Source organism: Penicillium canescens, assembly GCF_028828765.1.
Source record: "Penicillium canescens strain IBT 15451 chromosome Unknown utg000004l_segment0_segment0, whole genome shotgun sequence".
NCBI lineage: Eukaryota > Fungi > Ascomycota > Eurotiomycetes > Eurotiales > Aspergillaceae > Penicillium > Penicillium canescens.
In genome coordinates, this window is record NW_026703966.1 from 3,739,376 (window position 1) to 3,766,608 (window position 27,233).

At 50.4% G+C, this 27,233-nt stretch overlaps 8 protein-coding genes across 8 annotated transcripts; 4 read left to right on the plus strand and 4 right to left on the minus strand.

The window, feature by feature from the left end:
* Window positions 1–958: 958 nt before the first annotated feature.
* N7446_006773 (uncharacterized protein) lies at window positions 959–3,252 on the plus strand (the record flags this gene model as incomplete). The annotated part of the gene is made up of 5 exons (XM_058515520.1): window positions 959–1,176; window positions 1,348–1,740; window positions 1,790–2,203; window positions 2,255–2,484; window positions 2,543–3,252. The coding sequence occupies 5 exons, from the start codon at window positions 959–961 to the stop codon at window positions 3,250–3,252; spliced, it is 1,965 nt and encodes a 654-aa protein (XP_058372698.1).
* Window positions 3,253–3,581: 329 nt separating this feature from the next.
* On the minus strand, window positions 3,582–5,532 carry N7446_006774 (alpha-amylase; the record flags this gene model as incomplete). The annotated part of the gene is made up of 9 exons (XM_058515521.1): window positions 3,582–3,863; window positions 3,930–4,170; window positions 4,225–4,371; window positions 4,429–4,591; window positions 4,642–4,870; window positions 4,942–5,050; window positions 5,106–5,221; window positions 5,279–5,317; window positions 5,374–5,532. 9 exons carry the CDS (start codon window positions 5,530–5,532, stop codon window positions 3,582–3,584), a joined length of 1,485 nt encoding a protein of 494 aa, XP_058372699.1.
* A 1,017-nt stretch (window positions 5,533–6,549) lies between these two features.
* N7446_006775 (glycoside hydrolase family 31 protein) lies at window positions 6,550–10,201 on the minus strand. Its single transcript, XM_058515522.1, has 4 exons — window positions 9,064–10,201; window positions 8,602–9,009; window positions 8,379–8,549; window positions 6,550–8,327 (listed from the first exon to the last, which is right to left on the minus strand). Exons 1-4 carry the CDS (start codon window positions 9,795–9,797, stop codon window positions 6,647–6,649), a joined length of 2,994 nt encoding a protein of 997 aa, XP_058372700.1. The 5' UTR covers window positions 9,798–10,201; the 3' UTR covers window positions 6,550–6,646.
* A 1,315-nt stretch (window positions 10,202–11,516) lies between these two features.
* On the plus strand, window positions 11,517–13,373 carry N7446_006776 (putative C6 transcription factor (AmyR); the record flags this gene model as incomplete). The annotated part of the gene is made up of 3 exons (XM_058515523.1): window positions 11,517–12,418; window positions 12,470–12,920; window positions 12,972–13,373. The coding sequence occupies 3 exons, from the start codon at window positions 11,517–11,519 to the stop codon at window positions 13,371–13,373; spliced, it is 1,755 nt and encodes a 584-aa protein (XP_058372701.1).
* A 1,145-nt stretch (window positions 13,374–14,518) lies between these two features.
* N7446_006777 (3-demethylubiquinone-9 3-methyltransferase) lies at window positions 14,519–15,601 on the plus strand (the record flags this gene model as incomplete). Its single annotated transcript, XM_058515524.1, has 1 exon — window positions 14,519–15,601. The coding sequence occupies one exon, from the start codon at window positions 14,519–14,521 to the stop codon at window positions 15,599–15,601; it is 1,083 nt and encodes a 360-aa protein (XP_058372702.1).
* Window positions 15,602–15,976: 375 nt separating this feature from the next.
* On the minus strand, window positions 15,977–18,257 carry N7446_006778 (putative RING and UBP finger domain protein; the record flags this gene model as incomplete). Its single annotated transcript, XM_058515525.1, has 2 exons — window positions 15,977–17,182; window positions 17,247–18,257. 2 exons carry the CDS (start codon window positions 18,255–18,257, stop codon window positions 15,977–15,979), a joined length of 2,217 nt encoding a protein of 738 aa, XP_058372703.1.
* A 2,959-nt stretch (window positions 18,258–21,216) lies between these two features.
* On the minus strand, window positions 21,217–23,689 carry N7446_006779 (Zn(II)2Cys6 transcription factor domain-containing protein; the record flags this gene model as incomplete). The annotated part of the gene is made up of 3 exons (XM_058515526.1): window positions 21,217–21,317; window positions 21,371–21,569; window positions 21,623–23,689. 3 exons carry the CDS (start codon window positions 23,687–23,689, stop codon window positions 21,217–21,219), a joined length of 2,367 nt encoding a protein of 788 aa, XP_058372704.1.
* A 1,180-nt stretch (window positions 23,690–24,869) lies between these two features.
* N7446_006780 (CAAX farnesyltransferase subunit beta RAM1) lies at window positions 24,870–27,134 on the plus strand. Its single transcript, XM_058515527.1, has 7 exons — window positions 24,870–25,331; window positions 25,487–25,642; window positions 25,709–25,783; window positions 25,853–25,980; window positions 26,031–26,148; window positions 26,197–26,466; window positions 26,524–27,134. The coding sequence occupies exons 1-7, from the start codon at window positions 24,925–24,927 to the stop codon at window positions 26,780–26,782; spliced, it is 1,413 nt and encodes a 470-aa protein (XP_058372705.1). The 5' UTR covers window positions 24,870–24,924; the 3' UTR covers window positions 26,783–27,134.
* The last annotated feature ends 99 nt before the right edge of the window (window positions 27,135–27,233 follow it).

Sequence of the window (27,233 nt, forward strand, 5' to 3'; positions counted from 1 at the left end):
AATTAATTCCGCTAACCAGATATCTATCATCATATCTTCATTCTTGATATATATGCGCATACTTCTATCCTTCTTTTTTTCTTCTTCTTTTTTTTTTTTTTGTTTTTTTCCCTCTTTCTTTTGTTTCTTTTAGGCATTTGACACGAGGCTGATCATGAGACTGCAAGCTTCCAACCTCCTAGGCAAACTGAAAAGGAGATGGATAAGACTAAAAAGACACTAATGCATTCGCCGGCCAAAGACCCGTCGTTAGCCGGAATTAAAAGTTACAGTGTCGCATTGCTTTCACCCTCCAATCCTGATAGCCACTTCTTTGAGACAGTAGCACATGCTAGCCAATTGTCCCGACTTGCCTCCACTCCGTTGGATCCCCTATAGTCCTCTCCACTCAATGCTCATTTACCAATGCAATTGCCAAATCAATGTAATGCATATCTCAGACAAAGCCAGATAGGAATTGCCGGTTTTAGATAACAAAGCGTTCCAAACGAGCTCCAAACAGGCAACATACCAACATACTACATGTACTGTACACACTCTAAACCCCTCTCCAACGGTTCTCGTCGGGGATATTCCGTAGCCAATACTAGTCTATCAACCCCTCTCTGTGCTGAAAGTCTGCAGTAAGCACCGGCCCTCATCACCTTTCTAGAAGCCGCCGAGAGATATCAGGATTGGTGGATGCGTTTTCGATTACCCCAGGTCCGCCAGAAACGGGTTCAAACGTACCTGCGCAGGCGGAGTCGATATCGTCAGTACTCATTTACTTGTCGCAATTGGCTATAGGCTCTCTCGGTCCAGCGATCCGCTTTTATAAGGCTTGGATCTCCCTGATAGCAGAGAAATGATCTTCAGGCCTTTAAAACTTGGCTTTCCGAAGGGTCCAGTTGTTGATCTATTTCTCTCTTTCTCACTTATTCGGCATAAATGATCCAATAGGCTGTACTCAACCAATGCAATGACGCGAACTGGCCCTTCAAATAGCACCATCTCTTGGGAGACCAAGAGCGTTGCCCCTGAGGAAGGCAACAGAATTGACTCGGTCGCTGGTCACGATGCGAGGCCCAAAGGGCGCATTCGTCGATCCATGACGGCTTGTAATACTTGTCGCAAGCTCAAGACCCGATGCGATGTTGATCCGCGTGGTCATGCTTGTCGCCGCTGTCTATCCCTGAGGTTTGTGAGGCCGTTTTCTTCATTTGCCACCCTTGTAACTGCCACATATTCAACTTTTGCCCTCGCGATCGCCTTATACTCTCCAAACCCTCACACCCAAATGCGCCCGTGAATTTTGTACAACAAAATCCCATTCCCGGTTGCTTTATATACTGACTACTTTGTTTAAAGGCTCGAATGTGAACTCCCAGAGACATCAGAGCGGTTCCAGGACAATGCATCAACCTGGTCCGATGCCACGGCCGTGCCCTCGATAGAGGAACGGCTTGTCTCTCTTGAACGAGGCATGGGGGAGATGATACATTTAATGCGGCAAATGGTTGATCGTCCCCCCAGCATGTTCGGCAGATTAAACTCGCAGCCGAGGAGCGGCAGTATAGACGAGGCCTCGAATGATAGCGTGTCGGCATCATTATACCCCCTGAAGCCGGCTCAGCTCATTCGAGACCTCCAAGCTGAATGTTTTGGAGAGAGAGATCACTTCTCCTCCGACGATGATATCCTTGGGGATATAGTAACTCAGGGTATTGTAGACTCTAAGCTCTCCCTGAAGTTGATTGAACTGTACGTTTCATTTTGTCTCAGATGTATGTTCCTGCTAACATTGTCTCAGATTCGTGGAGTATTTCGGCCATTGGGTTTCGATAAGCCACTCGTCCAGCATTCAGCGATCAAATACACTCTTATTCAACACTGCGTGTCTCCTTGCCGCGCGGTACCTACCTGGCTTACCACAGCATACTGTCCGCGATATCTCTCTCCACGTTCAACATGCCGTGGCTAAGATGCTGTGGAAGCCCCCGCCCCTGACAAGCGATATGCTGCAGGCATTGACATTGCTTTGTCTATATTCTACCGCGATTCATAAAGAAGGACTGATGGATGACTGGTTACTGAGCGGGATCTCAATCAACCATGCCCTAATTTCCTTCAACTTCCTCAATACTCTCCCCAGAGATAGTATCAACCCCGATGACCTATTTGCCCAGCTGCGTCTATGGAATACGCTCTGTGCAACCCAACTACAGTATGTCGTCGTCTTGCCAACCCAAGTACCCAGTCTAACAATGAACCATAGCTCAGCCCTCGCAAACGGCCGCACCGTCAACATCCAACAGCAACATATGGACCAATGCCCCAGGATCCTAGAACATGCAACCGCCACCCCTGAAGACGGAAAAATCGTTGCAGAGATCCAACTATATCGTATAGCCCTCAAGCTCCAACACAGCCAGCACCGCCTCCAATTCGCCGAAACCGAATATGAAGAAATCGAGCGCTGGAAAATGGAATGGGCCCATCTCCTAAGTAAATCCTCCCTCCCTCTCAGACACTATCCCCAAACCACCCTAACACAACCCCCAAGCAAACAACGAAGACTCAACCCTCGACCTAAACCTCTGGTTCTGCCAGCTCCTCCTACACAGAACAGCAACCCGCCTCCAACCAGATAGCGACCGCCTCACCCCGGAAATCTGCGGCACAGCCCGCCTAATAATCTCCAAATTTCTCCAAACCCGCTTCAGCACCGCGCCCAGCCTAATCGACCACGTCTACTTCATAGTCGGCTACGCAGCTTTAACACTATGCGACTACAACCTCACCGACCCGCTAATCAGCCAAGTCCGCGGCTTCCTCCTGCACCTCGCCCCAAGCGGTGACAACCTGCCTTACCGAATCGCCTGCATCGTAGGCGAAGTGCAGCGCCGCTATTCCGAAGCAACGGCCGTCGTTGCCACGGCTGCTGAGCACGCTTCTTTGCCTTCTTCTTCACCGATTGATGAGAAGGGCGTGCCGTTTTTTGGTTCCGGTCCTGGTCCTGGGTCTGCGCAGCATCAGCATCATTCGCATTCGCATCCCCAAGGACGGAATATGGACTTGTCGCAGCTTATGCCTGGTGCGGAGGTTTTGGATAATCTTGTTGAGGGGTATGGGTGTCTTGATCAGTTGATGCCTGGGTATGGAGGTACTCAGGCTGGGTTTGAACCGCCCGCTTTGTTTCAGCATCATTCGGCTCCTGTTACTGGTGGGGCTTTGCCTATTGGTCTTGTGCCTAGGGCTTTGCATGATTGGTGATGATGTTATGAGGTTAGGATATGGGATATGGATATGGATATGCGTTTGGATTTGGATTTGGATTTGGTTGGGATTGGCGATGGATAACGGGTTTGGTTTTTCTTCCTTTTCTTCTTCTTCTCCTTTCTCTTGGACATAGATGTTATTCGAGTGGGTGAGGTGGTAGTGCATTGTCTTGAACTTGTGTCTCTTGGAACTGGATGTAGGGTTTGTTTTCCGGTGCATGGTCCGCAAGTATAACCAAAAGTATATCAATTGGTCCTATATTTGTTCAACGAGAAAAAGAATAAATGGTGCATGTCAAATTGAACTGATTCCTATCCTCTATCCTAAGCACACAAACTCGCTCCCTGAATCAGCGAAGAAGGGTACAAAATCCTCGGCTGTCCCTTCGCCATGGGAACAGGAACATTCCCACTGCTATCAACAGTCACACTAGTACAAGTGATGATTTCCATCAACTTATCACCAGCCTTGAACTCTGTGTCAGGAAGCGAAAGTGTATACGAGCTTCCACTCTCACCAAGGTTTGAGAGAACAGTGATTGTCTGAGAGCCGCTGTAGCCTTTGCGCATAGCTAGAGTGGTGTCATCTTTGTAGATCGGATAGTTCTATGAACAATGCCCAGTCAGTCTATATAGATCAAAAGAAGAAACTAACGAGTGTTGAATCCATACCTTGTAAGTGGTATACTTATCACTCTTATAGATAGCCTGATTCCGAATTGCATTCGCCTTCGCAATGAGCTGGTATAATTCACTGTTGGTGTTGTACTTGGACAACCAGGTAGCCTCGCGATTGTTCGGGTCGCTGCCTCCGCTGTAGTGTTGTTCTTGTCCGGCGTAGATAATTGGAATACCATCAGCCATGATAGTGAAGGCAGCGGCATTCTTGGCGAGCGATATGTCATCAGTGTAGCTGTTTTCAAATAAGCATCTATTGAAACAGGAGTACGGATCAAGTCCCACTTACGAAGCAAAGCGTGGGTTATCATGATTCTCCACGAAATTCCCTAGCAGAGTCGAGTCGGCGCAGGTTGACTTGACGGTGTTGATCATGTCATAGAGATCACTCATGCTACCGCTTGTGGATTTGAAGGCTCCGAGGAGAGGGTAATACCTGGATTTGAACAATTAGACAGGAGCTTATGATTGAAGCTGAAAAGTGAATTCTCACATTGGGTAGTTGAGCAACCCGTCCATCACCTCCTGGTAAGGACAAGTATAATGGGCGTCGCCGTCAAAGACCTCGCCGATGCAGTACACACCAGCGGCTTTGTTGTAACCTGACCAGAAGCTCTTTTCGACATGTTTGACTGTGTCAACGCGGAGACCGTCGACTTTGGTAGTATCAGTATTTGTATCATTGAATGGGAAGATGAATGCTCACTCGAGTAGTTAGAAACCAATGATCCAACCCAGTTGTACCACATACTCTGGACGTCTTCACTGTCCGTATCGAGATCAGGTAGTGAGACAGTCGTATCACCGAGCCAGCAGTCTTGCACATTGGTTTGGTTGTTGTAATCGTTGACCTCGCAGTAGGAGTGGAAATATTTCTTTTCATTGAATGGATTAAATACGGCGTAGTTGACTGAATCCCCAGAACCATCGTAGCCCTTGAAAGATACAAGTCAATACAAACCGAGAAAGCAAGATCGAGAGCTGCACAGAACGTGGATTGACTAACCATATGGTTGGCTACTACATCAACCATGAGATACATTCCCCGTTTATGCAGAGCTGAGGCGAGGTCCTTGAGATCATCTGCCGTGCCATAATGTGAGTTGAGACCGTAGCTTAAGTTCTGTCAGTAATGTTGCATATTCACGTAAATTTAGTTAGTCCACTTACATGTCTTGCTGCCAGTAGCCATGATAGGCTTCACCATACTTGGTGTCCTCGGGCAATTGGGCTGTTACAGGAGTAATCCAAATAGCCGTGAAGCCCATTCCCTGGATGTAGTCGAGCTATATGAATCGGTTAGTGCTCTGGTAACAGTGTTGACGAATGTGTGTATCACAAACTTTGTTCTCAATTCCCTTCCAGGTTCCACCGCAGTATCTCTATTCGATAAGAGTAAGCAAGCCGTTCATTCTTATTGAACCTCCAGAAGTCATACCCTCATACTCGCATCACAACTCGCCGTAGTCGAGCCATCCGTCCGAGCGAAGCGATCAGTAAGCATGAAGTATATCGACTGCGAGCGCCATTGATCAGGAGTAGCCGCAATAGCAGAGGCAACCAAGCCGGCAAGCCAAGCCAAGCGTAAAAGGACCATAGTGTATAACTATGGACACCAAAATCAACGAAGAAAGGGGCGCAAGATAACGCTAACAGGATAACAAAACAATAAAAGACGCAGCAAACAGTTCTATATAACAAAACCCAAGCAGTAACCACAAACCAAATGAAGAAAATCCCCAAAGAACCAATTAACGAAGAAACTGATCTCCGAGTCTAGCACAACAGTGCCCAAGAGCCAATGAAACAAATTAACATCCCCAGCGCGTGTAAATCCCCTTTAAATTCCCGCCCCTAGACAGATCATTTGAAAAGAAACTTAACAAAACAAGAAAAAGCAACAAAAGCCATAGTCCCCAATTAATTAAATCTAAGCACTAAGAATTGCGCGCCCATAAGACGAACCCAACTCCCGATCCTTCCATGCCCTTTCCACAACTATAGTAGTTTCTTTCACAAGTATAGGATACGAGTCTATAAATTCACATGTCATGAAGGATGATTAGTCGCGTTACAGCCCGTGGGAAATTAAACATCCCTGTCAGCATTGGAAACCCCTGACACGGCCGGTCGAATCAGCGTGCAGAGAGGACTTGGACTTGGACCCCAAATTTGCAGGGTTGCCAGATGGAGATGGGGTTGCAACGAGACGCGGATGTTGATCTTTTTTGTCGGGCTTTAGTCGGAGCTGGTTTTCTACCTGGCTGGTTCGTGCGATGTCGGATGGGGCAGATTATGTCTTTCTTTTTTTTTTTCGCTTTTTTTTTAAGATGTATCGCTTTACGCTGAGAGGATGTATCTATGGGGCTGAAAATGAGTCCTCTATATTTAGGCCGACTTTGCAATTCAGTCCGAGACTGATGATTGCATCTCGATCGGGGATCGGAATTTATGGATGTTCATGGGCGATTTGGCAATGCGATCGATCGGTGGAATACGAAGTGTTTCTTGCTTAACCTTGCTCAGTTAATTAAAGAAGAGGCCCTTGTATGGGATCCAATATTCTACAGTGTAATAGTTAAAGAGATAGACTCAGAGTTGCAATCTATATGCAGTCTATTGATATTGAGGTCCATAGAGTATATAAGAGCGACACAGTTTTAGCACCACTTCAACAGACACATTAGCCAATACTTTCTCTGAAATCAGATCTACCACTTAAGCACCCAGCTCTCACTGAAAGCACCCTCCTCCGTCAACTTGTCCAAACCGCCAACGGACAACACACGCGCCGTGGCATTGTACCGCACAGAAGAAGCAGGGACAGCCTTGCCATTAAGTGTAACAGCACCAGGCTTTTCAGACACACCCAGGACAGTAACGTTAGCTAGAGGATTCAACTCCTTCCAGTCACCCTCAGGGTGAGCGCTCAAACTCGAAGTCTGTGCCTTGAAAACCACATTTAGCGTAGCATCAGGCTCAACACTCTCTCCATCATCGATATACAAATCACCGGCCGCGGTACCATTGGTAGAAAGCGCAGTCAGGAGCGACCACGGCGTGTTCCGCGCGTCCTTGGTGGTCAATGCCGGCTCTTGCATGGGCAGGACACTGCCACCGCGCACAAAGACGGGGATATGGCCCAGTGGGGCTGGGATGGTAGTGTTTACGCCTGGTTCCGCCTTGACTGCGGTTTGGGTGTACCAGTCGTACCAGATCTCGCCCTGCTTGATGCCCGGGAAAACACCTTTGACGGTGGTCACTTGGGGTGCTAGGGCTGGGACGACCATGATGGACGGACCGAGTAGGAACTGGGTGTCGACCGCGGCTAGGGAAGGATCAGTTGGGAATTCCCAAGCTAGGGCGCGCATGACGGTTGAACCGGTTGTGTGCGCTTCGTGGAAGAGGGTGTAGAAGTAAGGGAGGATGGCGTAGCGGATATTCATGGCGGTTTTGGTGGCGTCGATAACCGATTCCCAGACATAGGGTTCCTGCGAGTTCGCTGAGAGCGTGTTGTGGTTTCGGTAGAAGGGGAAGAAGGCGGATAGTTGCATCCAGCGGTTGCAGAGTTCTTCGTCGCTATTGCCGCTGAAGCCGCAGGTGTCGACGCCGAACATTGGGATTCCGAAGAGTGAGAATGAGAGGGCTTGTGGGATTGAGAAGAACATATAGGCCCACTTGGAGTAGTTGTCGCCGCCCCAGTGACCGGCCCATTTGCCGGAGCCGGCGAATGTTGAGCGGCCGATGATAAAGGGGCGCTTCTGATCGTCGACTGCTCTCAGGCCGTTGTAGGTGGCGTTGAGGATTTGGTGGCCGAAGAGGTTGTGCACGTCGTATTCCTGGACCCCATCGGAGTGAGTGGCATTGGGAGACACGGCGTGGACGGCCAGGTCATGACCGGTCTGGTCGTGGTTGAGCACATATGGCGGGTAGTTGATGTCGCGCACTCCAGCAGTGGGTGTAGTTCGCAAGTAGGAGACGCTGGAGGACGGCTCAGAGCCACTTGTCGCGGCCGCAGCTTGGCTTGATGATGCCGACGACGCGGAAGCAGCCTCGGTCTTGTTCGTCAACTCGAATCCTTCGGGATAGTCGTAGATCACATTGCCAGGCTCTCCGGGCAGGGTGGTACCGTGGACGGGGTTTAGGCTGAGGTTGCCAGATCCGCAGCTACCAGTACAGAAGGAAGAGACTTCGCTCATATCAATCCAGATACCGTCGATTGCAACCTTCTTCTGGTAGGCTACAATCTCGTTCGTCCAGAAATTGCTTGTGTTAGGGTTATGCCAGTCAGGGAAAACTGTGTATCCCGGCCAGACAGCTCCAATATATTCACTTCCATCGGGGTTCTTCAAAAAGACATTGTCCTTGTGACCGCGAGTGTAGGTCTCGTAGCTGGATTACTGTCAGCAAGATGTTTGATTTGAGAGCACACAATAGACTTACGCATCAGATTCGTTGTTAGGATTCGGTATGTAGATGGCAGAGTCGATAATAGGAACGTAATGACGGCCACTATTGTGCAGCTTGTCAAGGAACTCTTCGCCCTCACTGTAGGAGTAGCGGTCCTTATCATTTTCGAAGTCACGGTAGGCATACATATAATCAATATCATTCCTGAATAGATTAGCAAACTGCTCGTACCAGAATGATGAATGAACCAAATTACCAGATAGTCTCAAGCGGGATTTCAAACTTCTCGAAGTTTGAAACGACAGTTTCAAGCTCCGTCCAGTTCTTGTATCCCCAGCGACACTGGTGGAAGCCAAGAGTAAAGTACTGCTGCAATGCAGGCAGTCCAATGGTGCTCAGTTGGTAGTTCTTGGTGACATCGGCCTGGGTAGGTCCCGAGTAGAAGGTGAGATCGATGCTCCCTCCGAGAGTGCGCCACTTGAATCCCTCCGGCTGCATGATTACTTCCTGACCATGAGCGTTTCGTGAAAAGACACCATGCGAGTAGGAGACATAGTCCTTAGACTGATCAGCCTTGGTACTTGCGACCAGGGTATGGTCGCCCTTGCCGTTGACCTCGTAGTAGCGGGTGTCGAGATAGAAAGGATGAGACCCATACACATTGCTGATGGAAGAATTAGTGTCAAGGACAAAGAGGTCTACCTCAAATACAACTTACTCGTCGATTGGGTCACCCTGGTCTGACGCATAGAGAGTCAAGGTGAGGTTGTCCAAGAGACGCAGCTGCTGAAGATGCTCTCCAATACCGTAGAGGTTGTAGTCTTTGGGCAGAGAGGTCACAAATTCGATAAACTGATCCTCAAACACCAAGCGCGAGCCGGTGGTATCAAAAATGGCATCACCAGTAGCCTTGCGGGTAACCTTGAACTGGAAGGAAGGCTCATTAGACCAAGTGATCTCAAGATCGCTATCCTTCTTTGAAGCATGCTCATCCGACTTGGCTCGAGGGACGGTGTTCTCATCCAACAAGAACCAAGAAGCATTCGACGAATCGATGTAAGTTGGGACAATTTGAACGTTGAGTCGATCATTAGCGAGGTACTCAACCGACAAGTCCAGCGAGTCCACATCGGTACCGTAGGCATTGCATGCCTTGCCAGCCAGCTTCAGAGTGGCGGTCAACCCCCTGGGAGACTCCTTCACATTGGATGCCTTATACCCAGGACAGGCCGACTGGGCATTAATAGCATCAGGATCATCGATATTGGCAATCAGGTTGGCACCAACATCCGCATTAGCAGGCAAACTGAACTGGGAGTATGCAGCAGCCGAAGTAGAGGTAGCAGAAGTAGAAGCAGAATGGGAAGAAGCCTTGGAGGCAGATGTAGAGAAAGCACCGTAGGCAGCCGGCACAAGGCAAGCACCCACGATGAAATCCGATAAACCAACCATGGCAACCGATTTCCGAGTCAATTGTTGAGAAGAAAGGCTGGTTCTTAGCAGTGCATGTCCAACCTGGATCGTTCTTATAGTTGCTCGGAGCACGGGTCGCTGCACTATGGTACAACAGTTGCAGGTTTGCCCGAGAATTAGACCGATATCCCGAGACCGGCATGAGAATGAATCTCCGTTGATTTTCCGATATTACGAAGGGAAACTGGATATGCCGAATCGCGTCCCTTCCCGAGTGGCTGAATGCTTTTGCGGGGTGAGGCGACTGAAGCTGGGGCTGGACAATGTGGAGATCGTCCCTTGCGTTGGGAAGTACATGTAGTGCAACCGGAACGCTGTGTGGACAGCGCGTTGACCAATGCAGACCAGAATGGAATCCAGGTGGTCTGTACACTAACATCGCCCATATACAGTTGGAGGAAATCGTACCCTATCAGAATTTCGCCCTTCTTTCACCGTTTTGAGAGTCGTGTTCCAAGCCATCATTCAAGGGGTTTCAAGCTCATCTCCCACAGTATGAAACTGTATGAACGAGTTAATGGCAATCTCATAATGTCTCTGGAGAAGAGTCCAATGCCGTTGTCAGTCTGATTAGGCCATCCATATGGTATAGCCGCAAAGAGCCCAAGGCTCCAATTTTGGGGCTCTGAAGTGCCACAATGTCATAGTTCCACCAATACTCTTCTAACGTAGCAGTCGGCAAAATGAAGTCAAAGCAAGTGAGTAGTACGACATAAAATGACGATAAGTTAATTGGGATAATCATACATCCACAGCGAAGAGAGTGTCGATCACCAGATTTGTGGCCTGTGATTGGCTAATTGCCCGATAAATGTCCGTCTGGCAAGTCAACAAGCTCTCGGACACGATGGAATTGGCATCATAGGTGAAATGCCGAGCTGCGGTGAGTCTTTTCTCACTAGTGGAGAAGCTTATAAGCACTCGCCCGGGAAGCAAAATGCGAGAAACCTGGAGTAACTCTGGAGCTCTGCTTTCGCTGGAACCTCGGCTTTTTTCTCTGGATATCTGAGGGCCAGTCCCACTTCTTCAGAAGCTATGAGAGAAGCCACTAAAACTCATTATTGAATATGGCATGATCCAAGGAGAGGGAATCCCGCGAATGTCCTTTTTGCTGCCTCTCGGCTTCCCGAGGGAAAGAGATATTGCCGGCATTTCCAGAGTCAGATCCAGAGCCAGGGCCAGAGCCAGGTCCAGAATATACTGGGTCTACTGAGAAGCCTTGAAGAAGTTGATTGGAAGAGGGATGACAGGCCACTCGTGGAGCGAGCCGAGTGTCCACTTCATATCAATCAGGTTAAGCGGCGGTGGAAAATCGCGCATCCCATCCCAGTTGGCTTACAGTCGGAGCCCTGAGATGTCAAGCATAGATGACTCGGCCCATGAGGGCATCAGATCTCGACCTGGAAAGGGGCGTATATCTGAGTGTGTACGTGGTGTGGTGTACATGTACTCGTATACCGGATCAGTCGGAATAGGAAGAGGGAGTAGAATGAGGATGTCAATCACGGACCTTGTAGACCATCAAATCAGCAGAGAACAGGCAGAAACATGCAAGCGAACTCGGGCCGACACTGCCCCTGATCTCAAGATTTTATATGAAGAAGTGCAGGGGCCTTGCGGGGGTTTCCACCCCGCCCTTCCCCAGGTTCTGTTAAAATGTCGAGTTTTCTATCTTCCCTTCTCTAACAGCCTTCAACAATGGACAAGCCGAAACAAGCGTGCGACAACTGCCGCCGCCGCAAAATAAAATGTTCCCGCGAACTCCCCTGCGATAAATGCCAACGGCTCCTTCTGTCGTGTTCCTATAGCGATGTCCTCCGTCGCAAAGGACCGAAATTCCGAACGCTTTACCCGCTGGCTCCCGTCAATCCAGCCCGCGACGCCCCCGAAGGGTATCCCGAAAAAGATATCCCATACCGATTCGAGTCTCCCATTTCACCCAATATCGCCGATTCACAATTCGCCAGCCAAGACTTTTCCGATCATTTTTCACATCTACCACCGGAACTCGTTTCGTCGCCAGGATCGACAGATTCAACAGTCGAATCGGCAAATGGATATGCACTTCCACATGCGAGACGTCTCTCGCCACAGATTCTGCTCGCGCATGTTAATGTCTATCTGAAATATTTATTCCCGATCATGCCAGTCGTGCGCGACGAGCAGCTGCGTCTGGATAGCCACCAGCCGGCACGGCTGTCGCCAAAGCGGTATGCGTTTCTGGCGTCTCTCTGTGCCGCGACGCATATCCAGTTAAAGTTGGATGGCGCCGCGCCGGTTCCAGATCCAGCTCGATTGCAGAGCCTCGGGGATGGTCATTCGTTGATGTCGGGTGAAGAACTCTTGGCTGAGGCCGTGCGGGCGCGGCGCGACTGCGATGTTGTGGAGGGGTTGACTACGGAGTCGATGTTGACTTCATTCTTTTTGTTTGCCTCATATGGGAATCTGGATCGGCAGGATCATGCCTGGTATTATTTATGTCAGGCTACCTCGATGGCGTTTACGCTTGGTCTACATCGTGAATCGACCTTTGCGGATTATGGTGTGGAAGAAGCCGAGGAAAGGCGACGCATATTTTGGCTGTTGTTTGTCACGGAGAGGTGAGTGGATTAGATGGTGGATGGCGTGGACTGATACTAATCTGAGCGAAGGGGATATGCTCTTCAACAAGCCAAACCAGTCATGCTGCGCAGCTCGATTCATAAGCCACAGGTGCTTGGCTCGGAAGATCCTATCTTGGCATATGGGTTCATCAACTTGATCAACATTTTCGAAAAGCTCACACCAGATCTATACGACTGGTTATCGGCCGGAGGTGGAGATGGCATTTTGGAGAGACCACCGACTTCCGCAATCCAGTCGGGTCTATGCAAAAATATCTCACTGGACGGAGTGCTTGAGATCCAGCAAGTTGATATCTTGATCACGCAGCAATGGTTGCAAGCAATGATGTGGAAATTGTCCATGAGTCATGCCACGCAACCTGGCTCCTGCGACGATGCAGTGCTTCCATTCCACCTCCCAGTGATGGTGGGCAAAGCCGTGATGGGTGTGATCGGTGCTGCGTCGCAAGGGGCGGTGGATGCCCATGGGATTGGAATGGTAAGTTACTCCCCGAGACTGAGACCCCTTCAATTGCTGATTGTGCCACAGGAACAGAAACTTTTCGACATGGGTGCCTCTGTTGCAGATGTTACACGATCTCTAGGATCAAAAGCCGTCCAACGACTAGCCGAGTCGACAATCGACCCGAACGAGTTGCTGTGGGGAATACTTCACACGCTTTCCCAGATTCGTGGCTCGCCTTCATACCTCTTGCCGACATTACTGGAGCGATGCAAAGCCGTGCTGGGGCTAGATGGCACCATCAACACGGGGAACTTCCTGCCTATCCTCGGTGCTGCAGTGCCGGATCAGTTGGCTTCGTGGTCAGGCCAACATGTTTGGGATTACTCTGCTGGCTCAGAGGATATCCGCGAGATGCATGAGGTCGATCACGACCAAAGTGAGTCGGTGCCACGGGAACTTGGCTTCCAGAGCTGTCTGTTGGGGTGATCTTCTGTCGAATTGGGATGCGGGTTGCATCATATGATACCACTGGAGTTTATAGATGGATATTTGGGATGAAGCATCATTGGAATTGGATATAGAGAACGCGAGCAAACAAACCATTCAATAAAGGTCTTGCAAGTACATCGTTGTAAACAAGTTACGAAGAAGTAAGAGAGTGAATCATGGATGCACTATCAGAAGCCGATGAAGAGGGAGAGAGGTAGGAAAGAGAGAAGGGAAAGATCCTCGAGAAGTAAACAAGGTGCTATCATAGAGCCTGAGGCATTAGACTTGACCTCAATCATGGTAGGTAAGAGTAGACGACATTTGTTTTCAGGGACGCTGGTTGGTCGACGGGGTTGGGTGGGAGTGAGCTGGAGCACTGAAATACCTCTGGGATATAAAAATAACCTACGAAAAATCATTCTGATTTGAAAGAATCCTACGAGAGATTAATTTTTCAGACACCGAAAAAGTTAAAAATCAAAAATTTTTGGGTCAAAATGTTCATGATTTACCGTTGTCACCAGTAAAATGTTCACGAAATCCGACATTTAGGTCCCCGAATTTTTTTGAAAATGCCCTTTTTCAAAGCGAAACCTACGAGAAAAATAAAATCAGAATAGGAAAAAAGCACGAAAAACTTTCTCAATATCAAACTCTATCTCCGATGTATGACTTCTAAGTCAGATAAAGTTCGTGAGATGGCACTTTTTACCATGTTGAATGCTTTGTTTTCTTTCATTTTTAAAGTTTCACAGCTCTATTTGAGCAACAATTAGTCCCAGGTAATCATTCACTCTAGTACATATCTAATAGAGTGCATGTATTTTGATGTAGTCTGTTGTTGTAGTCCTCTCTACCACGTGACTCGACCCTCAACGGCCTTGGCATGTTTGTTTCGGCATCGGCGAATCTCCAATTTGACGATCAGCTTCATGCGACTTCTTTCCCAATTGCTCGCGACAGCCCATATAATGCTCTACTGGTATATACTCAATCGCACTTATTGCCAATCAGCACATGGAAAGAACTAATTGTTCTTGACAGAGAACAACCCGGGTTTCGCATCATCCAAAGCTCCCAGAGCCCCAACCCTCTAGAGCTAATTCTCCATTACCCTCACCACCAACACCTCGACACCCAAAATGGCCTCCCTCCGACCAAGGACAACTCCTCTCCGAGCCCTCCGCTCAATTCAACCACTCTCAAGACCCTCACCACTGAAATCAACCCTCTCCGCAAACCCAAACACTCAACCGGCAATCCAAACCCCAACCCCAACCCGCAAACACTCAACATCCTCCGTCTCAGCCGATGAACTCTCCCACTTCTCAGGGCTGGCCAGCTCCTGGTGGGACCCAATGGGCCCCTCCCGAATCCTGCACCTAATGAACCCCCTCCGACACGAGTTCATCGCATCCTGCCTAGCCGAAGGCTCAACCGAAACAACCCCTCCCCCCTCCCCCTCCACCCCCAACTCCGCAACCTTCAACTACCTAGACGTCGGCTGCGGCGGCGGCATCTTCGCCGAATCGCTTGCTCGCACGATCCCCCTGGACCCGAACACCGCCGCGCCAACACCCACGCGCGCCGCTTCAATGACAGCCATTGACCCGTCGACGAATCTAATCCAGATTGCGCGCGAGCATGCGCGCATGGATCCGACCGTTGATGCGCATTTGCGGAGTGGGAAGTTTAAGTACTTGAACACGACGCTGGAGGATGTACTTGCCTCAACTCAAACGCCCGAATCAACAACCACCACCACCACCGCCACCACCACAACCCACCCCCAATACGACATCGTAACCCTCTTTGAAGTCCTCGAACACATCGATCCCAAAACATCCACCCCCCTAACATTCCTAACAAACTGCCTACGAGCCCTAAAGCCAGGCGGCTGGCTAATCGGCTCAACAATCTCACGCACGGTGCCATCGTTCATCCTAAACCAACTCATCGCTGAAGCGCCGTGGCCTATCGGTGTCGTGCCGCGTGGTACGCATGAGTGGAGCAAGTTTGTTAACCCGCCTGAGGTTAAGGGGTGGCTGCAGGAGGGTTTGATGAGGGCTGCTGACACGGGTGTTTCGAGGGGTGGGGCTGGTGTTGCAGAAGGTATGAGTTGGAAGTGTGTGGGTGCTGTTTATGTTCCTGGGTTTGGGTGGAAGATGGTTCCTGGGAGTGAGGATTGGGGGAATTATTTTTGGGCTGTTAGGAAGGGAGTTTGATTGTGTTTGTGTTGGGTGTATATTGCATTTTGCATTTTTGTAGGGATTGTATATTAGAATTGATTTGTTTGTTTTATTTTACGTTGCTTGAATACGTTTTGCTGTTATGGGTGTTGTGAAGACGGAACCTCTTCTTGATATTGATATTGATATTGATATTGATATTGACATTTAACTTATAACTCATCCAGTGTACTTATACACACATACTATGTACAATACAAGGCGGGCCTGTCCGAAAAACAGACCAAGCACAAGTACAAGTCTTGCTCATAACACATTAACTCCGAACAAGAAAGTGCTCACATCCATAAACAAACAAAGAGAAAAAGGAGGTATACTGCTTGGAGTAGAAACACACAATAAAGCATCGATCTATCTCTTACCCTTCCCTTTCCCCTTCTTCTTCTTAGGAGGATCAGGAATACTAACCGTACCCTCAGTAACCTCCTCACCCTGATCCTGCAAGCGCTGCGACCCACTAATAAAGAAAGTAAGATCGCGATTCTGCTCTGCGAGATCGGCATTCGAAGCCTTCAGACCCTCAACCTCTGCAGTGAGAAGATCAAGCCGCTGCATCATATTTCCATTCATAGATTTCTCCTCTTGCCAATTCTTCTCAAACATACGAGCCAGAGCCTCGAACTTGTCGGCGCGTTTCTCGGCGCGGGAACGGTCGTGGTCTAGCGAGGGGATTGTTTCTAGCGAGAGTGTATCATATTTAGATTGGAGGTCCTCGAGCTGGGAGGAGGCGGTGTTAGCGGAGATTTCTGCTGCGACTGCTGCGGCGCTGGCTTGGGAGGCTTTGTCAACGGCACGCTCGACGACTTCTTCGAAGTAGGCGCGTTGGCTTTCGAGTTGGCTGGTTAAGAGGTGGGTGTATTCGACGCTCATGTTCTCGAGTTTCTCGCGGGGCACGGCGTCACCCCAATCTGGTGGGTCGAGAGCGCTGTGGTCTGCTGCTGGAAGTTCGACGAGCTTGCCGTCTGTTTTGCTTTGGATGATGCGGTGGACGTAGGCGTCGCCTACATAGTCCCATACTCGTTGCGTGGTGAGATCCATTGAGAAGGCGTGGGCTGTTTCTTTGTAATGTTCGAAGGCGTGGGCGCCGTCATAGCGGCCGCAACCGACAGTTCCGCAGATTAGACAAGCCCAGAGGTTCATGTCCGCGTGGCATACTGCGCATTCTTGGGGTTCAGCGTCGGTTTCAGCGTCAGCGTTGCTTTTGCGGAAGTCGTCCTGTGTGTACCGGCAGATAGGGCAACCGCTGCCTTTCCATTTCTGCAGACAGGTGCAGTGAAAGACGTGTTGGCAGATGATTGTAAGTAAACCTGTGGTCTCATCCATTCTCTCTAGGCAAACGGGACATGTGGGCAATTCGATCAGGGCGGGAGTAGGCGGTGCGAGAGGTTTCCCAGTGAGAGTCGCCTGCCCAGCAGACGAAACGGGAGGCCGAGTAGGAGTCGAGAGATTGGGCGACAACAGAGCACCATGCTCATCCGGCGAGAAAGCAGCTGATGGTTCCGGTTCCACAACCTGGATCTCAACCGTCTTAACAAACACCACATGGCAGGTTTCAGGCTAGCAAAGTCAGTCAGTATAAAACTCTCTCTCCAATAGCAGGAATCCAAGAATGGCGACATACCTCCATACTATTGAAAACCTTTCCATTCCACTCCTTCTGCCACTCAACCGCCTTCCTCCCACTCCGAAACTTCATCAAAACCATATACCGATTCGCACGCGCAGTCCTAATCATTCGGAAATGACTAACCTCATCTCTAGTCTCCTCTCCGACGAATCCCAGAAAGTCAGGAGGCGACAAATAAGACGGCACAGCGAGAATGCACAGCGTAGTACAATCCTCATCAGGATGCAACGCGGACGAAGAAGCAGTCGCAGGGAATGGATACGCCGTAGCGCCCGCAGCAGAACTGCCCGGCGAAGCAACACCCGGCAAATGTCCTCGTAGCGTAGCCTGCTGCTCGCCCGGGTTCCGCGCTGCAGCCGCGGATCCCTTTAGGTAGGTGGGGTAGTCGTCATCGCGGGCGAGGTAGGGCGTTTCCTGTGTGTCGCGGTAGAGATGGACGATTCCCCAGATGCTGTCGGTGACTTTTTGGTCGAGGGGGATGTAGCGACCTTTTGTGCGCAGTCCGCCGAGGATGTCGGTGCCGATTCCGGCTGCTACTAGGTTCTCCGGTTCTTGGGCGGAGCTGCGCTTTGAGCTGCGTTTTGCGGGGTCCTTTGGTGGGGTGACCATGTCAATGCACTCTATTGAGACGGCGTCGAAGCGCTTGTCCCTTTTGAGGAGTGTAGGTGTGGGTTTGGAGCTTGGTGAGGTGGAGGTGGAGGATAAGCTGTCTGGCGAAGAGCGGGAGGAATTGGTTCGCGGTGGGGTTGTTGTGACAGGTGAAGAGAGGGTAGAGGGATGCTTTTGACGATGCGCGAGAGTTTGCTGTGTGCTCAGTGCCTGGTTGTCTCCAGCGCCTGTCCCTGATATTGGTGACAAGCGACTGGAGCTTGGAGACTTGCTTCGTTGGAACGGTTGGAAAGCTTCCCTTGCAGAGTGCAAGGCCAGAGAGGAGCCCGCTGATGCCAGGCTATCTGGATTGTGCGAGAGGACCTGAACATTTATATGATAGAAGTAAGCGGGCATCCCGAGTGATGGGATCACATTGCCTGTAGGTTCGAGATGTTGAAAGTAACAGTGATGATAACGGCTGATAAGGATGGGCTTACCTAATCTTGGATATCCTGAGGTCGGGGAGTGAGGGCGGTGAGGGCGGCAAGGCGGTGTGGTGGTGAGGCGCCACCGGTTCCTAGCACCGGTGAGTGGCAAGAGGCAAAGAAAAGAAAAATTTAGATGATTGCAGAAGGCTTGTTGGATTATTGTGAAGGTGGCAAAAGCTAGAATTGTAACAAGTTGTCTAGATGTGCCCACTTGATGGATGCCCACTATAGGTTTTACTTTGGGATCTACGTCTCCACCTACTGTGGATGGAGCACATCGCGGATGATGTATACAAGGTACACTGACATTCTACGAATACATCTACCATGTCCAGATAGAAAAGGAAAAGCAAATAGAGACCAGCAAATAAGGCTTGGTACAATTCATAGGGTAACTAGTAGATAAACTAGGTGATCACATCAAGGATAAGAACAGACCAGGTGTGAACGTGAACATTGTAAAGGAAGGGCAAAGATAAAAAACGGAAGCCTCAGCTTCGAAAAACCGACCAAACGCCATGCAGGTCATATAGAACCCATCGTAGTCGAGAAACAAAGAAGCATCGTGTACATCATCTACTGACCACCACGCAGACGGAGCACCAAGTGCAGGGTACTCTCCTTCTGGATATTGTAGTCAGAAAGGGTGCGCCCGTCCTCCAGCTGCTTACCAGCGAAGATAAGACGCTGCTGGTCTGGGGGGATACCCTCCTTGTCCTGGATCTTGCTCTTAACGTTGTCGATGGTGTCAGATGATTCCACTTCCAGCGTGATGGTCTTGCCAGTGAGTGTCTTGACGAAAATTTGCATACCACCACGGAGACGGAGGACAAGGTGCAGAGTGGATTCCTTTTGGATGTTGTAGTCGGACAGGGTGCGGCCATCCTCAAGCTGCTTACCGGCAAAGATGAGACGTTGCTGGTCAGGGGGATGCCTTCCTTATCCTGGATCTTTGACTTGACGTTATCGATGGTATCCGACGACTCTACCTCCAGAGTGATGGTCTTTCCGGTGAGGGTCTTCACGAAGATTTGCATACCACCACGGAGGCGGAGGACGAGATGGAGGGTGGACTCCTTCTGGATGTTGTAGTCGGAGAGAGTGCGACCATCCTCAAGCTGCTTTCCGGCGAAGATGAGACGCTGCTGGTCGGGAGGGATACCCTCCTTATCCTGAATCTTGGACTTGACGTTGTCGATGGTGTCGGAAGACTCAACCTCAAGAGTGATGGTCTTTCCGGTGAGGGTCTTCACGAAGATTTGCATACCACCACGGAGGCGGAGGACAAGGTGAAGGGTGGACTCCTTCTGAATGTTGTAGTCGCTCAGGGTACGGCCATCCTCAAGCTGCTTGCCTGCGAAAATCAGGCGCTGCTGGTCAGGAGGAATGCCTTCCTTATCCTGAATCTTGGACTTGACATTGTCGATGGTGTCGGAAGACTCAACCTCGAGAGTGATGGTCTTGCCGGTCACTAGTGGCAAAAGAATGTTAGCAAGACTGTCAAAGAAGCCGGCGGCCAGGTGGCGAGGGAAGTAGGAGAGCCGGGAGGCCGGTGAATGTCGGTCAGGGACAAGGGGAACTCACGGGTCTTGACGAAGATCTGCATGGTTGCAAGATTAAAATTAGATTCAGTGGACGCAGTAGAAAGAGTATGGGAAGGTGGGAAAGTAGAAGAGCACCAGAGAGTTGAAAGGAAAAGAGAGGGGAAAGTCGGCTTATGTATCGACGAGGGGGCGAAGCGTCTTAGTCAGGCAGAGTGACGCGAGATGGCCAGTGGCTTGTGCCAGAAGATGCCGGATGTGAGTCAAGAGGTGCCTGGGAACAGCCTATCACTCCTGCCTATCGTTGACGCCACCACCGAAAATCTCAACCTGTCGGGTAAACATTCTAGAAATAGCTTATTAATCGATATATTACATTTCTGCCATATACCACAACGGAGTACTGTAGTCATTTCTTTCACTTACGGCAATGTTCCAAGGGGTGATGACGTTGCTTATCGCAAAAAAGGGGGTGGGCCTACGCTAATCCCGAAGGTACTTGGTACGGGACTGTATGCGGCAACCGCCTCTGCGCCTCGGGTACCCTGTACCCGCTTCCAAACTTAGCTCAGGTCAGATGATATCCCGGATCCGGTTACACCGCCTCGTTATACTTCAGTAGTCAACACTCTTACACTAAGGTTGAATTTAAAAAGAGATTTCACTGAGTATATGGCCCGAAGCCCATTCAATAAGCAATATATAAACAAACGCTTGGAAAATCCACACTGGTCCGACGCCTCTTCCCGGATCCGAAGGCCGTGACAATTGGGACAGTCTTCAACACCCCGTTCTTCACCTTCAGAGCTTGGTAAACTTTGATTGTTGCGTCAGTGGCGGGTGCCAGGTGCCACAATGAAAACAAAACAAAAAAACACCTTCGGCCGTACACGGTCATGACAGTCGTGATTGATCCTCGTTCATCGCTGGAGACAAAGCTATGCGAAGAAAGGTATACACCAAAGACAAGAGCAAAGTAACAAGTTAAAAAAAAGTGTGTAAAAAATTGACAATGACCAAGGAGACAGGAAATATAAAATAAAATGAGTAAATGAGACAAGACCAAAACAAGGCTGAAAAAAAAAAAAGAGCTAATGAAAGTCGGTTCACCCTGGAACCACAATACAAGCAAGAAGGCCACCTCACTAGGAGGTGTCCGTCGGAGTCATCGTTAAAAGAGTGGAAACGTATGCGCTCGCGCATCGTCACGACCAAGTTGGCATATTTTCTCATCCAGTTCGTGTCATTGAGCAAATCAAAAACGAAATCGCGGAACGGTACTCGCTGCTGGAAACAATAGTCGTGTAAATATCATCATCATAACGCGTTTGCGCATCGGGTCATTTAGTTGGCGCGAATCACCAGTCGCGACACAAACTTATTTGATAGGCAGTCGAAATCGCCTCGGTTGAATTTGGAGCCGGAGCGGCTGCGGAGGTAGCTCTCTGGAATGTGGGTTAGTCAAGATTCCACAGAGTGGAAAGGGGGTGGTTCTTACCATGCTGCTCGACGTGTTGGCGCACTTCTGTCATCGTGTTGCAGACATCGGGGTTGGAGTAGAGGAGCTGGTGGTGCTTTTGCGAGTCCCACTCGGTAAAGGGAGGCAGCTTTTGGGAGATGGCCTGGAAGAGTCCGACAATGACTCCCACCGGGGTGGTCTCCATGTCGGTACAGAACTTGTCAACGGCAGCATGGTCCTACTCATGGTTAGTATGGCTATGCATTATTCTCGTCTCGGATTCGAACTTACCGGCGTGCGGTAGTGGCTGTCGAACTGCATCTCCTCCCAAACAGCCAGCAAAATGGAGGCCAGAATGAAAATCGTGGGCCAGTTCTTCAGCTTGTCTCCACTGTACACGCTCGAATAGAGTGCTGAAAGCTCCTCCAGCACATCCTTCTGCAGCTCACGCCACATGCTAGCCATGGCACACTTGATCTGGAAATTGATCATGACGGGAGCCATGATCTTGCCAGAGAACTTGGACGACTTGTTCTCAATCTTGCCCATGAAACCTTCCTCCTCGCCGATACCCTCAACCATGGTAACATGGAGGGTAAGATTGTAGGCAACGATTAGCTTCAGCGCCTTACGGATGACAGGTAGCTTGGTGCGGAAGTAGAAGCGGAAAGCAGTCTTGAGCATCTGTGTCAGGAACGGTGTGCCCTCGAAGTAGTCATCGACAAACTTCTCAAAGGTACCGTTGCCGTCGATGTGACGGTCGAGATAGTCGGATAGCATGGCGTGCGAGATACCCTCCATACCAGCGGAGAGCTTCGCAGTCTCGACCTCGTACTGTGTCGGATCACGCTGCATCGACTCGATCCAGTCGACGGTGAAGCACTGCTCATCGCGCACATACACCTCGCGGGCGTTGATCGGCAGGATCTGGCCATACCCGTGAGTGATGAACAGCGTGCGCTCCTGGTCGGAGAATCCCTTGATATTGCCGACCGAGAATCCCATGGAAATATGGCGCTCGTAATCGGCCTTCCAGTCCTTCATGAAATACCCAATCTCCTTGATATCGATGCGAGTACATGGCACCTGCCATAACCGGGCGTGGGATGGCTGGCATCCTGCACACGGCTCGCCCTTGTCACAAGTCTTCTTGAGGAACTTGCAACGCAGACAAGCACGCAACTTCCGGATCTCGCTGGCTTGCTTGCGCTGGTCGGGCTTGAGAGGGCCCTTTCTCTTGCCGACCCGCTTCTCAGTCTCAGGCTTACCGGTCTGGGACTGCTTGCGGACCTTGGTCTCGGATGTTTTGGCGGCAATGGGGCTCTTGCGGGACGGTTTCCGGCTTGGTGGCGAGGCCGATGACGCCTGGGAAGATCCAGATGAGCGGGCGGGCGATGTGGACTTCTTGATCGGAACTGGAATCGGCCGCACCATTCCACTGGGGCTGACGGCGGATGGCGAACGAGAGCCTGACGAGGATTGCTCACGACGAACGATGGCGCTGCTGGTCGGGGAAGGGTGAGGCATGCCGATCGAGCTGCTGTGGCTGTGGCTATGACTATGGCTATGACTATGGCTGTGATTATGGCTGTGACTGTGGCCATGGCCATGGTTATAACAGGGCAAGTCCATGTTGTTCTCGGAGCCTGGGGAGCCGATCGGATTCGCAATATCCACAAAGCTACCGTATGAGGTGGAATATGAAGACTCTGAAAGGCTGCGGTCGTGCAGTGTCTGAGTGGGATTGACGAAAACACCTTGTTCAGGGAAGCCAAAGTCGAGAGAGCGGCGATGGTCCACAGTACTCCAACCGTTGTCGCTGCTGGAACTGGTCAGGGAGCGGACTTCCAGATATGTATCCGTGGGGGAGCTGCTCTCGAGCACGGGGTGCGGGGCATATGAGAAGTCCGGAGGTCCGTTGGGGAACGCCATCAAATCCGCTTGAAACTCCTGATACGTGAATGGCACCATATCAACCGGTGCTGACATGGGTAGATAAGGACCATCGAGCAAGCCGGCGTTCATCTGGCCCTGGCCAGTCATGAGATCCACCGGGGAAGACTGCATGGGCATGCCATAACTCGTGGTAAATTGCGGCGCTGACGGGTCTTCGGGCGAATATGGAAGGTGTTGCTGATGAGGGGTGTGTTGTAGCGGTTGAAAGTGCCAATCGACCATGAGATTCGGATCCTGGGTCACCGACTGTTCTAGAGGGTGACCGCTGGTTTGCAAAGGCGAGAGACCGTGGCCTTCTTCGGACCGTGGGGGCTGATCTACCACGGGCCAGTGTTGTAGATAGCCTCTGGAGTCGTAATCGACCCCAATAAGGCCATCGCTTGATATATCGACATTGGACATGACTGAGAGGTGAAGTTGAAGGGGAGGAAATAAAGGACCAGCCTGGATGAGAGGACCTTCTTCAGAAGAGTCACACAGGCAAGAAGAGAGAAAGTGAGGCGGTGGGGGGGACAAAGCAGCGGTGAGGAAGAAATGCGCTAGGGGACTGTGGGGAGTGGAGAGAGGATGTGGAAATATCTTGCTTCCACGACGCTAAGATAGTGTTGAGGGGACACTTGGCATTGAGGACAGGGATTCGAGATTGGAAAGATTGGAGAGAGTGGGTGGTTGGTGAGGTGGTCCCATGATCTCGGAGATCTATTGAACTTTTGCCTAATTGGGTTGCCTGCCTTCTACATACTTCATATACTCTTCTAGTCGCTCTAGTCTATGTACTTCGTACCATTAACTTATACATTATACTACACTATTAGACTGGGTCTCTATCTTGCTATGTTTACCCATAATTATCTCCAATCTATGGTAAGACACGGGAACAAGTCGGGACGGGAGATCAGTGGAGAGCACGAAAAATGAGCCACATCACTAGTCGCTAGTGCCAATACAGATCAGCCGTGGCAATAGGATGAGCACGATCTGACAGTCAGATCATGTTATACGCTTCATTCCTAATCAGACCCAATCACAGAGAGAATTCGTATAGCGCATAACGCCATACCGCATCAGTTGGCTAGTGGGCCAGTTCTGGATGCTGACCGCGCAGTGTTGAGGATGTCCTAATTCCCTGATTTCCATACCTAGGTATAGCCAAGGATAGCCACGCTATGTTAACCGTTCAGTTAGCCTAACCGTCATGAACCCTGGAGTCGACTGGTCACTTCAATGCAAGGGAGAAGCATAAGGAAACAGAAAATTGGATCCATCACATCATGGCGATTGGCCTATGCAGGTCATCTTCACGGAGCAATAGCCTCTATGATTTGGCCCACGAGAACCCAACCCTTTTGGTGGCTTGGCTTCTTTTTTTTTTTTCTTTTTTGCCTTTTTTTTAATAACCTAAACCTGATTGGGAAGATTCAGTAAGAGAAAATATGCCGAAGTGAAACAAAAAGAGTCGCATACTATCGATGTCCATGTGTGTAAAGGTGAAGTTGAGCAGAATTGTAGTGAAGTGGAAGGAAGTGGGAAAAAAACCCCCGCGGGAGAAACAATGAACAATCTTAACTCTACACATTCATGGAAGAACAATAGCAACACCTTTCTTTCAACAAATACAAAACCCCAACTCCCCCTTGATGCCGGGAAAACGAAAAGTTCGATTCCAGCGCACTCAAACAGTCCAGCCCACCACACGCGCAGGAAAAACAATGACCGAGAAATCGCGCCCGGGGATCCCGGCCCTGTTCACGCAGCCGCCGGCCATCCGTGACCCGCTCATCACAGAAACAATTGATCTGCAGAATGCAACGCTTGAGAAATGCTTGCCCTTTCTCAAGGGAATTCACAGTAGTCAGAAAGGCCCCTTCAATGCTAGCGGGGTGCCCGCACTCCTCCGTGACGATCATGTCGGATACCTCTATGACTCCCTAGAGGACTATCCCGCGGGCTTTGTTGCTATGGACGCTAGCCGCCCGTGGATGGTGTACTGGGCATTGGCGAGCTTTGCCATGCTGGGCGAGGATGCGAGTCGATTCCGCGAACGGTGAGTGTGCCTTGCTTTTATGCCTGCCTTCCCGCTTCTATTGCTTTTTTCTGTCATATAAAGCCTCTCGGGAGAGGACCTGGAGCACCTCAAAGGGGGAAAGGATCGACTACTTACGATAATATAAATGGCTTTCTCTAACATGTGCAATACAGGGTGCTTGCTACGCTTCGGCCTATGCAGAACTCCACCGGTGGCTTCGGTGGTGGCCATGGCCAGATATCTCATCTGGCAGGCAGTTATGCGGCCGTGCTGTCGCTGGCGATGGTAGGAGGCGAGGAGGCCTTTAGATTGGTGGATCGACACGCGATGTGAGTTGTTCTCTTCGCCGGCAGATTCCTGCATGTGCGTGATGTACGTTCTGACCCGGTTTTTAGGTGGCAATGGCTGGGCCGCTTGAAGCAGGTCGATGGGGGCTTTCGTGTTTGCGAAGGCGGGGAGGAAGATGTGCGGTAAGCCCGATGCAGATGCAGCTCATATGTCCCCCGTGCTGGATCCGTGGCTCTGACATGTCATTGCAGAGGCGCGTATTGCGCTATAACGATCATCTCGCTACTGGACCTGCCACTGACGCTGCCTCCGGATTCTCAAGCGCGGCTGGCGGGTCTGGAGACGTTGACTCATGGTCTTCCCCAGTATCTCTCACGATGTAAGAGTCGATGGATCAACTTGGTTGATAAAGTGCTGACATCACTCTAGGCCAAACCTTTGAAGGGGGAATCTCTGGAAGCCCTGGGTCAGAGGCCCATGGCGCTTATGCTTTCTGTGCGTTGGCATGTCTATCTATCATGGGGGCCCCAGAGGAGATATTCCACAGGTTAGTACTACTGGCGGGATGCTTGATCGGATACTAATAGCCTTTAAGACATATGGACATTCCAATGCTGGTATCTTGGCTTTCTGCCCGCCAGTCGGCCCCAGAGGGCGGTCTTTCGGGTCGCACAAACAAGCTAGTAGACGGGTGCTACAGCCATTGGGTCGGAGGATGCTGGCCCTTGCTCGAGTCGGCCTTGAACGGACAGCCGGGCAACGCCGAAACACCAGTGGGCAGTCTATTCAGTCGCGAAGGTCTGACAAGATACATCCTTGGATGCTGTCAAGGCCACACCGGAGGTCTTCGTGACAAACCGGGCAAGTATGGAACCCTTTCTCCATGGCAGAATTCCCGTAGGTGTAGCTGACCGAACCCCAGACACGTCGATTCATACCATACCTGCTACGTTCTGGCAGGCTTGAGCGCAACCCAACATAACCACTACCGCACAGACTCGAGTGTCTCCAGCGGGGGGTTTGCATCAGCATTCTCCTGGAAGTCTACCCCATGTCGCGCCGAGGACAATGTCTTTGACAAATCCGATCGGCTGGAACCCTTGCATCCCCTGTATGTGATCCCACACAAGGCAGCGGAGAAAATGCGGCTCTGGTCCGAAGCCCAGCCTCTCAATGTCTGACCTGAAACGGATTATCACCCGAAATAAGAAGATACGGGGCCATGCGCCACGGAGGAAACCCAGGTGAATGTGGTAGATCGCAACATTGGTAACTAGGAGCTCTGGGCGAACCTATTCATGCATGACCTGGTCATCCTAGAAACTGCAAGCCCCGCGATCATAGTAACATGGGAGCCACGCGGATAAGTCACATGGGAAATACGAAGGAGAAGACGCAAGGGATATACGACTGGGAGTTTGAGAAAGAGCCCACGTATCGTCATAGCAGTCAATTCTATTTCCATTCCATTCTTGCAAACATGATATTTAGATCTATTCCAATGTTTGCCACATGCACAAGGCCCAAGAGGGCAAAAACAATCAAATAAAACTCAACACCCTCCCACATATGCCAGCTCATCACTGCATCCGATGCCTGTCGAGTAACTTCCTGCATTTCCCTCTAACTCTT